The 13556-nt window shown below is 41.5% G+C and overlaps 1 protein-coding gene across 1 annotated transcript; it reads left to right on the forward strand.

Annotated features, from left to right (window-relative positions):
* Positions 1 to 733: 733 nt before the first annotated feature.
* LOC134944117 (paraneoplastic antigen Ma1 homolog) lies at positions 734 to 1738 on the forward strand. Its single transcript, XM_063932689.1, has one exon. The coding sequence runs from the start codon at positions 734 to 736 to the stop codon at positions 1736 to 1738; it is 1005 nt and encodes a 334-aa protein (XP_063788759.1).
* Positions 1739 to 13556: the final 11818 nt, after the last annotated feature.

The raw sequence follows: 13556 nt of genomic DNA on the forward strand, positions 1-13556 counted from the left end.
AATGGAAACAAAATAATATTTTCTGCTATTTGTAAAGTACTGCATCTGTTAGCAGATTGAAGGCTAAGCATTTAGGGAAAGGAGAAGGAACATATATTATTCCTAGCGAAGGAAATTGAATAACCTTAGGTCATACATTGGAAAATAGCCACTACTTTCTAAGGACAACAGTTTCTTATGTACTAAATGGGCCCCAACTGCGCAAACATTTTATTAGATGAGAGTACCCAGGTCACTCATTCTAGTATATACAAATGTTTTTTTTTGTAATGCATGCAAAATATTTAATGTATAGGAAAAGATATTGCTTAATCAAAGGAGTATGGTAATAGGGAATTAGATATAAGGTTAAAGTAGAGTTAAAGTAAAGAATGTATTAAAACAAACCTATAATACTTACCATAAAAGTGTTGTGTTGGTACCAAACGGACTCTGGAACCCTGAAAAGAGATGAAGAACAGGTATTTAATATATTAAGAGGATTGGTATATTAAATATATATTTATTAAATGGTACACATACTTTACACCAGGCTAACCCAGGTAAGCCGATATAGAAATTAGCTTGGGTGGAGGCACAAATTTATACTAGTGACCCTCAGCTGGAGATAAGGTAGGGTTACATTTTGGAGGCACTGCTGAGACGAATATTCAGGACATTTATAATGGAAAAGATTACAGGAGAATAGTTATACATTTGGTGTACACAGAGAGGAACAAGTTTAAAAAAGTGTATGGGAGTAGGGGGAAATTTCTCTGACATTCATGATGATGTAGTATTAGAGACTTTAGACAAACTATATGGAATAAATAAACCCAGGATCATAGATAAATGGAGTGAGGATTCTGGGAGGGTAGTAGCTATACTAATAGAGACGGAAAAAGAGTTAGATGCTAGATTAATACCTACAATGATTGTAGCTGGAGGAGAGATTGGAAGATTATGGCATATTATATGGCCTAAAAGTAGTGATGAAGAAACCATTAGTGCTCAAATTTCAGCTTCTGCTGAAAACTCTGAAAGGGTTGATGTAAATAGTAATACTCAGGGAAATGGTGCGAGTGTAAATGGAGGGCAGTTTGAGACTATGGTAGATAGAGTGGTTACCCAGTTAGAGAGGTGGCACTATGAAGAAAGTTACAGGAGATTGAGAATATTTTCAGGAATAGTGCCTGTGCCACTTGGGGAAGAAATATACGAAGCGTGGAAAGAAGCTGCAGTTCAGCAAGCTGAAGAGTGGCAATGTCCCAACCAAATAAAAAGGCAGAGGGTATTAGAGAGCTTGAGGGGTCCAGCCATGGGTATTATTCAGGCAGCTAGAAGAAGCAACCCGCAAGCCACACTTGAAACTTATTTTGAAGTTTTGGATTATGCCTATGGCACTTTAGAGGATGTGGGAGATTTGACCTCAAGAATCCATCATATATTTCAAGAACCTGGGGAGAAACTTAGCGCTTATTTGATTAGGATAGATAAACTCTTGTATAAAATAGTTGAAAAAGGGGGTATTACTAGAGAGGAGGTAGATGGAAGTAGGATGAAGCAGCTCCTTAGAGGAGCATTGACTACTGACTTTGTGGCTCAAATGTTAAGATGTTCAGGAATAAGAGAGACCCCTCCCACTTTTAATGATCTGCTAAAAGAGGTAAAGCAGGAGGAGGCATTAATTGAAATGAGAGAAAAAAACTATAAAAAAAGTAAAAGTGATACAACCCACGGTGGAAGTGAATCCATTTGAAGAAAAAATACTTAAGATGATAGAGGAACAAAATAAAAAACTAGAACAGTTAATGGTTTTACAAACCAATAGTAATTCTAATCTCTCCTCATTAAGGACAAATAATATGTCTGTGAGGGGAAGGGGAAGTAATTATAATAATAGAGGCTGAGGATGTTTCAGATGTGGTAGGTCAGGGCATAGGGCATATGAATGCACTGCTGATCCTGGAAACCTTCCACAAAGAGTTAGTGATAATAATTCAACATTAAACAGCCATAATCTTTCTGCGCAGGGAAACGGATGGGGAGGACTGTGAACCCCTCACAGTCCCCCTAGAAGTCAGCTACTGCACTATGGGGAATTCCTGGTGGAATGGGAAAATTTCAGAAGGTCTGATGGGTCCTACGCCAATAGTCTCTGCATACATTAATGGGAACAAATGTAAAGTTTTACTAGACAGTGGTTCTCAGGTGTCAATTATTTTTGAATCCTGGTATAATGAACACATATCAAATGTGCAAATACAACCTCTTAATGGATTAATAATCGTGTTTAAGTGTAAGCAAATATCCTTACTTAGGGTATGTACAAATTACTCTTGAATTCGATAAAGAAATCCCTGAAGAGCCATGGCAAGTCCCTTTTATTGCTCTGATTTGTCCAGAGATTCAAGGAGGTAGGAATGAACTTCCCGTAATTATAGGTACTAATACTCAATTGTACAACAAGTTATCAAAATGGTGTCAGGATAGATATAAGAAGGAACAGATTACTGAAGCAGGACATACTTGGGTAATTCAACCTAGAGATAAGCTTGAGGTGGAGAAGGGTCAATTTGAAGTTTGTTTTCAAAATAGCGATATTCTAAAAGGGGACAAAGATTCTTTGATAAGGGAATTGAGTATTAGGAGGAAGGCTTTTTCATCTGATGAATGGGATTTAGGAGAGGCAAAAGGAGTAGAACATAGTATAGAACTCACGGATACAAGTCCTTTTCGTGAAAGATCTCGCAGGATAGCTCCTGCGGATTTTGAAGATGTCCGGTTACATTTAAAGGGATTGTTAAAGAATCAAATTATTATAGAATCCCGTAGTCCATATGCTTCTCCAATTGTAATTGCTAAAAAGAAAAATGGGAAAATTCGTATGTGCGTAGAGTACAGGACCCTTAATGCAAGAACTGTCCCAGACCAGTACACAGTTCCTAAAATTGATGAAGCATTAGACTGCTTGCAAGGAAGTGTATGGTTTTCGGTATTAGACCTACGGAATGGATTCTACCAGATCCCCATGCGCCCTGAAGATAGAGATAAAACTGCATTAATTTGCCCATCAGGTTTTTTCGAATTCCTAAAAATGCCCCAGGGAATTAAGGGAGCCCCAGCTACATTCCAGAGGACAATGGATAAAGTAATTGGGGATATGAATTATAGAGAGGTCATTGTCTATTTGGATGACATCATTGTTTTTGGGAGTTCCCTTCAAGAGCATAATACCCATCTTATTAAAGTTCTAGATAGATTAATGGAAGGGGGATTGAAGTTGTCTATTGACAAATGTCAGTTATGCCGATCCTCCGTGAAATACTTAGGACACATTCAGGGCCGGTTCTGGGGCATTGCGTGCCCCGGGCGGCAATGGGGGTGTGGCTTCATACAGGGGGCGTGGTCATTTACGCCCCCTGTACAGACTACTGTAGCGCTCTGAAATGTGCCCCCCCGCTGCTGCTGGCCACTGTGAAGCCCTTCGTGGAGAGGTCCTTTAATGTGCGGTACGCGATGACGTCATCGCACACCGCACAGCAAAGGTCCTCTCCACGAAGGGAAACTAGACGCGTAGCATCTAGTTCCCTTCGTGGATAGGACCTTTGCTGTGCGGTGCGCGATGACATCATCGCGCACCGCACAGTAAAAGACCTCTCCACGAAGGGAAACTCTAGTTTCCCTTCACAGCGGCCAGGGGCAGCGGGCAGCGGAGGGCACAGCAGCAGCGGATCTTGTCCTGGTGCGGCACCCTCCGGATGGGTCCTGCTTGCCCGTGGCAAGATCCGCTACTGGACACATTGTAAATAGAGAGGGAATTGCCACTGACCCTGTGAAGGTTGAGGCTGTAGTAAATTGGCCTAAGCCTAAAAAATTAGAAGAACTCAGATCCTTTTTAGGTTTTTGCGGGTACTATCGCAGATTTATTCCCAGCTATTCTAAGATTTCAAAACCCCTTACTGATTTGACTAAAGGATATCCACCTACTAATAGGAGAAAAGAGACCAAGATAACCCCTAAGTGTTGGTTTAAACCTAATGAATCTTTTGGAAAACGGTGGACTCAGGAATGTGAAATGGCATTCCAGAATTTAAAAACAAAGCTAACTGGGGCTCCAGTTTTAGCTTATGCAAACCCTTCACTTCCATATGTACTTCATATAGATGCTTCACAAGAAGGTATTGGGGGAGTATTGTATCAAAAGCGTCAAGAAGAGTTGAAGCCTGTGTCCTTTACTAGTAGGGGGTTATCTGCTAGTGAGAGAAATTACCCCACATACAAATTGGAGTTTTTAGCTTTAAAATGGTGTGTGGTGGAAAAATGACATGAATACTTATATGGAGTAACATTTGAGATTCACACAGATAACAATGCTTTAACATACATCCTTACTACTGCAAAATTAGATGCGACAGGACACAGATGGCTTGCAGCTTTGGCTCTATATAATTTTTCTTTGAAATATAGGCCCGGAGTTAATATTGATGCTGACTCATTATCCCGAATACATAATCAAAGTAATTGTGTTACTGTTGATGAATGGATTGAAGTACCTGCTGGTGAAGTGAGGGGGATGTGCCATCATATTCAGATTAAGGAAATGACCCCAGGAGAATCATTGAGTTCATTGGGTGCCACTGAAAAAGTTCTGCCTTTATCATACTGTTGGTTGAGTCATTTAGAATTAGAAGGGTTGCCAAAACTTAGGAAAACCCAGATACAGGGAGATCAGAGGAAAGATCCAGACATTGGACTTATCATATCTGAAATAACAAAAAATTAAAGTAATAAAAACTGGGACCCTTTAATATCTAATGCTTCTGATGAAGTAAGGTTATTAGAGAGACAAAGGAAACATTTATTGATGATTAATGGATTGTTATATCTGGTAATTGGAAGGATAGGAGAAAAAAAATATCAATTAGTATTGCCAAAGATATATCAATCTATGGTAATCAAAGCATTACACGATGACCATGGCCATTTAGGAAATAAGACCTTAAATCTAATATATGATAGGTTTTATTGGCCTGGCATGAGGAAAGAGGGAAAAGCATATTGCCAAAATTGTGGAAATTATATAGTACGGAACACTGTAAGTAGTCAATTTGCCCCACTAGTAAATTTTAGGAGTAATGGTCCTATGGACCTAGTCTGTATGGACTTTTTAACATTAGAAGTAGAACCTGGAAAGAAATGTCACATATTGATAATTACAGATCATTTTACAAGATACGTCCAAGCATATGTTACACCAAATCAGAAAGCCTATACTGTAGCCAATACTCTATGGGACAAATATTTTGTTCATTACGGTCTGCCTAACCGACTACAATCTGACCAAGGGAGAGAGTTTGAGAGTAAGTTGATTAAGGAACTCTGTGCGATTTGTGGGATAACTAAATCACGAACCACCCCTTATCATCCTCAGGGAAACCCTCAGCCTGAAAGGTTCAACAGAACCTTGTTGAATATGTTAGGTACTCTAAACCCATTTGATAAGAACCATTGGAAAAGGCATATTGATCATTTAATACATGCTTATAACTGCACACGAAATGAGGCTACAGGGTATTCTCCATATGCTTTGATGTTTGGGCGAGAGGCTAGACTTCCCATAGACGTGTGTATGGGGATCTCTACTAGTGGCAAACTTGCTATTTCTCATCTTAAGTATATTAAGAAACTAAGAAAAGATTTAAAAGAAGCATATGACTTAGCCAATGAAACTACTACTAAACTAGAGAAGAAAAATAAAAGTCATTATGACAGGAAAGTACGGGACCAAGTCTTGGCTCCTGGGGATAGAGTATTATTAAAACAACTTGGGACCCCTAGAAAATGTAAAATAAGTAATAGATGGAGAGAAGATCCATTCATAATAATAGAAAAGTTTCCTGGGCTACCTGTATATAAAATTAGGCCAGAAAATGGGGGTGAGATTGTATTAACTTTCCATAGACAACACTTACTCCCAATAGGACGTGAAGTTCGTTTAGATAATTATAGGAATGACTTTGAGTCAAGTTCCGATATAGGGATCATGGAGGATGGATCTGAGCAAATTATTGAGGCTGACGATATGGAAAATTTAGAGGATGAAGTTACAGGGCAAGGATGCTACTTTAAGGATGCGGGTGTTGACCTACGGGGGTTCGTTCAAGAGGGGAATACTGATGGTCCCATTGGATTCCTTTCTGGTGAAAACCCAGAGGGTAATATTGACCAGTTTTACTCAGAAAATAGCAATAATACGAGTGAGTTGTAGGAAAATGTACCAGAAGGATTGGATGATAGATCTATGGAATATACTGATAATGAGAGCATGGGGGAACAGGCTATAGAAAGACCCAGGAGGATATGTCAACCCCCATGCATCCTTACTTATGATGAACTAGGGGTACCTAGCATTGTGCCAAGGGTAGTGCACCCTAATATGGTTAATGTATGGCCATATTATGGAGATTAATTTTATCAGGTGAAGTTAGGATGGTGATCCAATGAAATGTTTTATTAATTTAATGGATCACCAGGGGAAGAAGTGTAACATGAATATGTATTATTTCTTTTGTACATATTAATATAGCAATAGCTTAATTGTGTATTTGTATATTTTTATATATATATATATATATATATATATATATAATGTAATGTAAATAGTATACACGTATTTGTTGTGGTGCGGAAATGGATGGGTCAGGAGAGTGAAAACGATTGCTGCGTCCCTTCCCCTGTATTGTATCTATGGCATGTTGAGCCCTTACGCACTCCGGAAGACAGCAGAGAGGGGAGAATAGCCGTGTGCTGGTAACATGGGGATGCCGTGCGCAAAGAGGGACCGCGCGCCGGTAACACGGGGGAGCCGTGTGCAGAAGGGAGACCGCGCGCCGGTAGAGAGAGGTGTGCCGTGTGCAAAGGAGGACCCGCACGGCCGGTGGAAAAAGCGTATAAAAGACGCACTCAGCCGGCAGACGGGCAGTATGCTGATCCCCCTTGCAGTGCTGGCACCTGGCTCTCTCCGGCGCTGCTAAGAGCTGTAATGCTCTAAACATTACAGCAGCAGCCAGAGAGCTTTTGGGTAGCGCAGCCCGTCAAGGAAGTCTCTGTGCTGGAAGACGGAGCGTCCGGGATTAAGAGGCAGGAAGGCAGGAGAAGCGCTAAGTTAGCCTACCTGTCCTCAGTTCCCTAGGCTGCCGTTCTGCTCCAGAGCATGGGCTGCTGTAGTGCCCCTGCTCCCACAGACAGCTGTAAATATAACTGCGGGTAGCAGGAGGTAGAAGGCGGTGACATGGCTGAGTGCCCCAGCATCTTCCACCCCTAGCAGCAGTGTAACAAGAAAGGAGGCGGTACCCTATACACCCACAATTCAGTGAGAGGGCGTTCCATTGCTGAGACTCCAGACAAAGGGAGGTGGCGCCTGCAAGCTAGAGCCAATAGGAGAGTCGGGGAAGAAAGTGACATCACCGCTGATACGCTGATGATCGTGGAGGTAGGTAACGAGACTGCATATACCGATGAGCAGGAGGAGTGAATATTTAAGTCATTTAAGTCTTTTCATGCAACTAATCCATTAAGATAGTGCAATTGGAGCATTGTTTATGCAAGGATACAACTAATCAACTGAACAAGCCTTTATACTGCTTATGAGAGACTATTTCTGGCAGGAGTTGCAGAGTTATTACTAGAAGACTAGAAAGGTTACATAATTGATACAGACTTTGTGGATACTATAAAGGAAAGAAACAAAAGTAACCAAAGAGAGAGAGAGGCTGACTAGAACCCTAGTAATCTATCTAACTATATATTTATGCCAAATGGAAACAAAATAATATTTTCTGCTATTTGTAAAGTACTGCATCTGTTAGCAGATTGAAGGCTAAGAATATAGGGAAAAGAGAAGGAACATATATTATTCCTAGCGAAGGAAATTGAATAACCTTAGGTCATACATTGGAAAATAGCCACTACTTTCTAAGGACAACAGTTTCTTATGTACTAAATGGGCCCCAACTGCGCAAACATTTTATTAGATGAGAGTACCCGGGTCACTCATTCTAGTATATACAAATGTATTTTTTTGTAATGCATGCAAAATATTTAATATATAGGAAAAGATATTGCTTAATCAAAGGAGTATTGTAATAGGGAATTAGATATAAGGTTAAAGTAGAGTTAAAGTAAAGAATGTATTAAAACAAACCTATAATACTTACCATAAAAGTGTTGTGTTGGTACCAACGGACTCTGGAACCCTGAAAAGAGAAGAAGAACAGGTATTTAATATATTAAGAGGATTTGTATATTAAATGTATATTTATTAAATGGTACACATACTTTACACCAGGCTTACCCAGGCAAGCCGATATAGAAATTAGCTTGGATGGAGGCACAAATTTATACTAGTGACCCTCAGCTGGAGGTAAGGTAGGGTTACATTAGCATATAATCGCAGTTGTTTACGTAAAAAGATAGCAACAGCAGCTGCAAGAATAACCACACCTGAATGAGCCTCATAGAGACATATCACCCATTGTTTTGGCAAGTCTCTAAAGCAGTTGTTAGAGGAACAGTAATTTTGTAGTCCTCTATGTATGAAAAGAAAGTCTTGTCTGATTATCTGGAGGTACAAAGCAATTTGGTGGCAGATATTCAGGCCTTTAAACCTTCCCGAATACACAGTGAAAAGTATTTATCCTCCAAATCTCCGTTTGATGGCTTATTTATTAGGAAGGAGAACCAATACACTTTTCAAAAGGGCTACCAGTTTCACTGATTTGGGAATAAATATACATCCTTTGCATCTTCCTCATGGATCTTATACTTCTACAGGTGCACAAATCGCAGAAACCATGAGGCAATATTATGAACAGCTGTACTCTGATGCCACAGGCACACCTCCAAATGATTAAGCATGTTGGGAGAATTTACAATTACACCAGGTCTCCCAGGAGTCTGGCAGTCAGTTGGGGACACCTCTCACCGAACTAGAGGTAAAACAAGCCATTGTGCATTTAAAAAATGGTAAGGCCCTGATGGACTAACCACAGAATTCTATCACATTTTTGGGGAGATGTACTAAGCCTTGAAAAGTGATACATTTCTCAGTGATAATGTACCAGCCAATCAGCTCCTAACTGCCACGTTACAGGTTGGATTTGAAAAAATGACAGGAGCTGGTTGGTTGGTAATTTGGGGTTGATTCATGAAGCAGTGAAAACTATGGAGAAGTGAGCAAGTGGAGAAGTTGCCCATGGCAACCAATCAGCTGCTACGTACAATTTTATAGAATGCACTTAATACATGTTACCTTGACACTGATTGGATGCCATGGGCAACTACTCTACTAGCTCGCTTCTCCACTCTATTCATTGCTTCATGAATAGACACCTTTATCACTGTGAAATTTATCACTTTTAAAGGCTTACTACATCTGGCCCTTTATCTGCTAGAATGACTCCTGTACTGTACTTATTAGGGTCTATAACTGCGTTTTGGAAAACCACCAGATGCTCACGTATTTCAATTCAGTGATTTTAAAACGTATCCCCAAACCAGGCCGTGACAATAGCAACTCATCGCCCAATCTCATTATTAAATATTGATTATAAAATCATGACAAAGAGCCAAGCTGAAAAATTAAAACCTATATTACCTTCCATTATATCCCAGGATCAGACAGGATTTATTACTGGACGACACAGGGTCTTCTCTGCTATCCAATCTGCAGCCCAGTCATGTTACCAGACTACTAAAGTTATTTTACTCTTCAACATCAAAAAGACATTTGACATGGACCCTCATTCAGACCTGATCGCTGCTAGAATCGCAAGCGCCGGGTTTTAGCCAAATGCTCATGCGCAAAGCCACGAGTACGCATGTGCCGGCCTTGCTGTGCGACCAATGTGCTGCCATACACATGGAATTTGTGAACACTGTCGGGAAACAAGAAAGAGGTGTGGTGAAGGGGGTGTGGCTTCGCAGGCTAGCGAAAAGGAGCGTGTAAGTGGGTGTCTTGTGGGGAACTGTGCTAAGGGCTGCAGGTGTGGTTTTTGCACCGCTGCAAAGCACACTGAGCGTTCACAGCTGACGATTAAGTCTAGGGCTGTGCACTGCTTGCGAATGCTCAGCGCATGTGTCCTGTCAGCAGAGGCGTCACCGGGTGTGGTGACACCCGAAGCGCACTCTGTATTATCACCCCCGCCCCGCGGGAGCCCGAAAAGGGGTTGTGGCCGACTCAAAAAGGGGGCATGGCCTTGCGGATCAGTTTTTTTCTTCGCTCCAGGGGCATGTCCAGCTTCCCCGAAGATGCTGGCTGCCCCCGGAGACTGCTCAGCATGCAGTGCCGGCTCTTATCTGTGACAGGAGCCGAGTGCTGCAGGGGTTTATCTCACTGCAGCACTCTGCTTCTGTCACTACAGAAGAGCTGGCACTTTGGTGTCACCCCTTCCGAGGGGAACACCCGAGTGCGGGCCGCACCCCCTGCACCCGCCTTCTGACGCCACTGCCTGTCAGGCCTCTCCCAGCTATTAATTGCAAATCAAATACACCTGTTTGCAATGCAAACGCCTCAACAGCTCACTGCATCTCTAGCTCTCTCTGAAATGGTATGTAGTGTTTCACTACCTGGATATGTGCAACACAAAATCTACTCACATGTTTGTTTAAAACTATTACAAGCGTATTGCACATGTACTTGTTTGTCAAGCAATTGTACACATTACACACATCAGAATTTTTATTTTTAAAGTCCTACTTTCTGTGTTCACTTTGCTTTAAGCTATCAAGCTGTATTTTGCTTTCAAAATACACATACTGTATTCATATATCCCACATACATGCCATGTTTTCCTGAGGAATACATTTGTTATGTGGTTCTTATAATGCACGTTTACCTATAACATTCAGCAATAATGCTTCATGTACTTCCTTCATAGAGGTAAATTTACTTAGCTGAGAGTTCTATTTAAGATGGGATGTTGTCCATAGCAACCAATCAGATTCTACTTTTCATTTATCTAGCACCTTCTAGTAGTTAATACTCGATTTCTGTTTGGTTGCTATGGGCAACATCCCATCTTAAATACAACTTTCATCTTTGTCAGTTTACCCCCTAGTATGTTTGTTTTTAAATCCCCAAAAATACTCATAGTTGTTTTTTATTTGTAAAAACAAAAAAAACCTTCATCATGCATTACCATAATAAAAACACCATTTCAGAACAAAGTGTAAGGGGTTTAAATATTTTTACTCATAACTTCACAAAAAAATAATCATAACTGAGACAAAGGGAAAAACAAACAAACAAATGGCACAGCAACTAGCGCCTGGCTGTGCCAAAAAGAGGATTACAGTACCCAGTAGTCAGGTTCACCCATCTCTGCACCAAAATCAACAAGAGGCTGGTGTCAGTACCCTGGGTGAGGAAGATGTTGGGCAAATTGAAGGCGATTCTGGAGCCAATACCCAAACGCAACAATCAACATCCCAATCTGAACAGGAAGGTGGATCAAGTACACAGGCTAATGCATCACAGCCAGGGTAAGAAAAGAGTAGACAGCAAAACACATTTCCCAAGAGTGATTTGGGCATTCTGGACCCACAAGCCATTGTATTTTTTTGTTTTAAACAAACACAACATGGGCGCAGGAAGCAAGGAAAGCATCTGTAGAGAAATCATAGTTTTCCCCTTTTTATGCCCGGCCGGGGGTTGTTCTGTGTGGGGTCTGCGCCTGATTCTTCGATGGGACTGCCCAGTGCATTCTTGTTGCTGGGCAGGGCTAGGGGATGGGGCAGGTGTTGACGCCTCCCTGACACTCTGGCCAAGGAGGGCTGCCGTGGTCTGCATGCTTTAGCTAATACTCACGGAGATGTCGCACATACCTTGTTGCACAGTTGTGATCAACTCACGGACTGTGGATCTCAGCTCACGCACCTCCTGGAGCATCTGGTAATGGATGTTGGTTGTGTTTTGTGATTGTGACACCATGTGGACCAGAAGCTCCTGGAGACTGGGTTGGGGGAGTGTGTCGGTGGTCCGCCAGGATTGAGGGCTTTCTGGCCCCACAGTGGAGCTGTCGGCGCTCCCCCTCTCCTCATCCTCAGTGAGCTGCCCCTCCTGTGCTGTGTTTGAAAAAGGAGACAAAAGTTATTAGTACAAATCCGAATCCTTCATTTTTTAAGATTTTTTTTTGTTTGTTTTGTTTTTTTAAATTAATGATCTTCCAAGGCATGTGGACATGCAAGGGCAGGTGTGTCCATATCCATTTCGGATACACCTGCCACCTCCTCATATGACACACAGACCAAGGCTTGCTCCTCCAAGTCCGTATATTCCACAGTCTCAGGGAGTGCCCCTCCCCCTGTCGCCCTAGAAGCTCTCAACTGCGCAGACCTTTTGATCTTTAGCTGGGACAAAGTCAGCCCAACTACAGATGTTTTTGTGTTTGGGGGGGAAAAAAATCATGCTATTTGCCGTGTTTATATATAAAAAAAAAACCTGATTTGAGAGATAGTGTTGCAATTGTATACATAAAGTAATCTCAAAAAAACATACCCAAAATTACTTTGGACAACTACTACTTGTACACAAACATAGTAGCCAAAAAGGTTGTATGTAATTTGTACTTAAAGTATGTTTTCTGCACATACCAGACAATCATCAAGCCACACATTTATCCTGTATAACGTTACATATGTTTTTTTCTGGGTTGCTATACACTACATTTAAAAACTAACTACCCTCTTAGACAATGCTGATAATAGTGTTTTAGAGTGGGCCTCAGTATGTGCTTACCGTCTTCTCACTTCTTGGGGTGTGCGGACAATTGGCCCCACCGCATTCACTGCATCCATGATTTCCCTCTAGATATGGCCCTTGGTCCCTGTGCCCATGTTCTTATTGCCATAATGAATTTTTTCAATGGCTTGTGAGACAAGAATGGCCAACTCCCTCTTTGTAAATGGTTAGTGTACTTTTCTCTTGTCTGGCCTTTGCTGCGATGCATTAGCCTAGGAACTTGTTTGTTCTTCATCTTCACTTTGTGGTCCTGATTGATGCGTTTGGGTAGTGAGCCCAGAATCTTCCTCAGTTTGTGCAACATCTTCCTCAGCCAGGGAACTCGGACCAGCTTCATGTTGGTTTTGTTGCAGAGATGGTGGACCTTCACTACTGGGTTGTTCTCCTCTATCCTCTTCAAAGCCAGCTTCTTATTCTTGTGCGATCTGCTGTAGTCTTTGTTGGATTCTGATGTGTTTGGCCTTTATTGCTGCATATTCTGCACATATTTGCTGCATTTCTTGCTCGAGGTTTGCGGCATACTCCATGATGCTGGCAGCATGTGCACATGGTTTGTAGGGTGTTTCATAGGTGTGTATACACGCTTTGCACAAATTAGCAAAGGTGATGCATACACAAGACGTTCATTTGTTTTGATTGCTAATACTATTTAAGCATGTTCTAGGCATCCGTGGTTTGAGGGTGTTTGGAGTTGTGGAGAGGAGTGTGTGTTGTGTTGTGTTGTGTTGTGGAGTGGAGTCTGGAGAGTGCAGAGTGGAGGGAAGTAGTGGGTATT

Source organism: Pseudophryne corroboree, chromosome 7, assembly GCF_028390025.1.
Source record: "Pseudophryne corroboree isolate aPseCor3 chromosome 7, aPseCor3.hap2, whole genome shotgun sequence".
NCBI lineage: Eukaryota > Metazoa > Chordata > Amphibia > Anura > Myobatrachidae > Pseudophryne > Pseudophryne corroboree.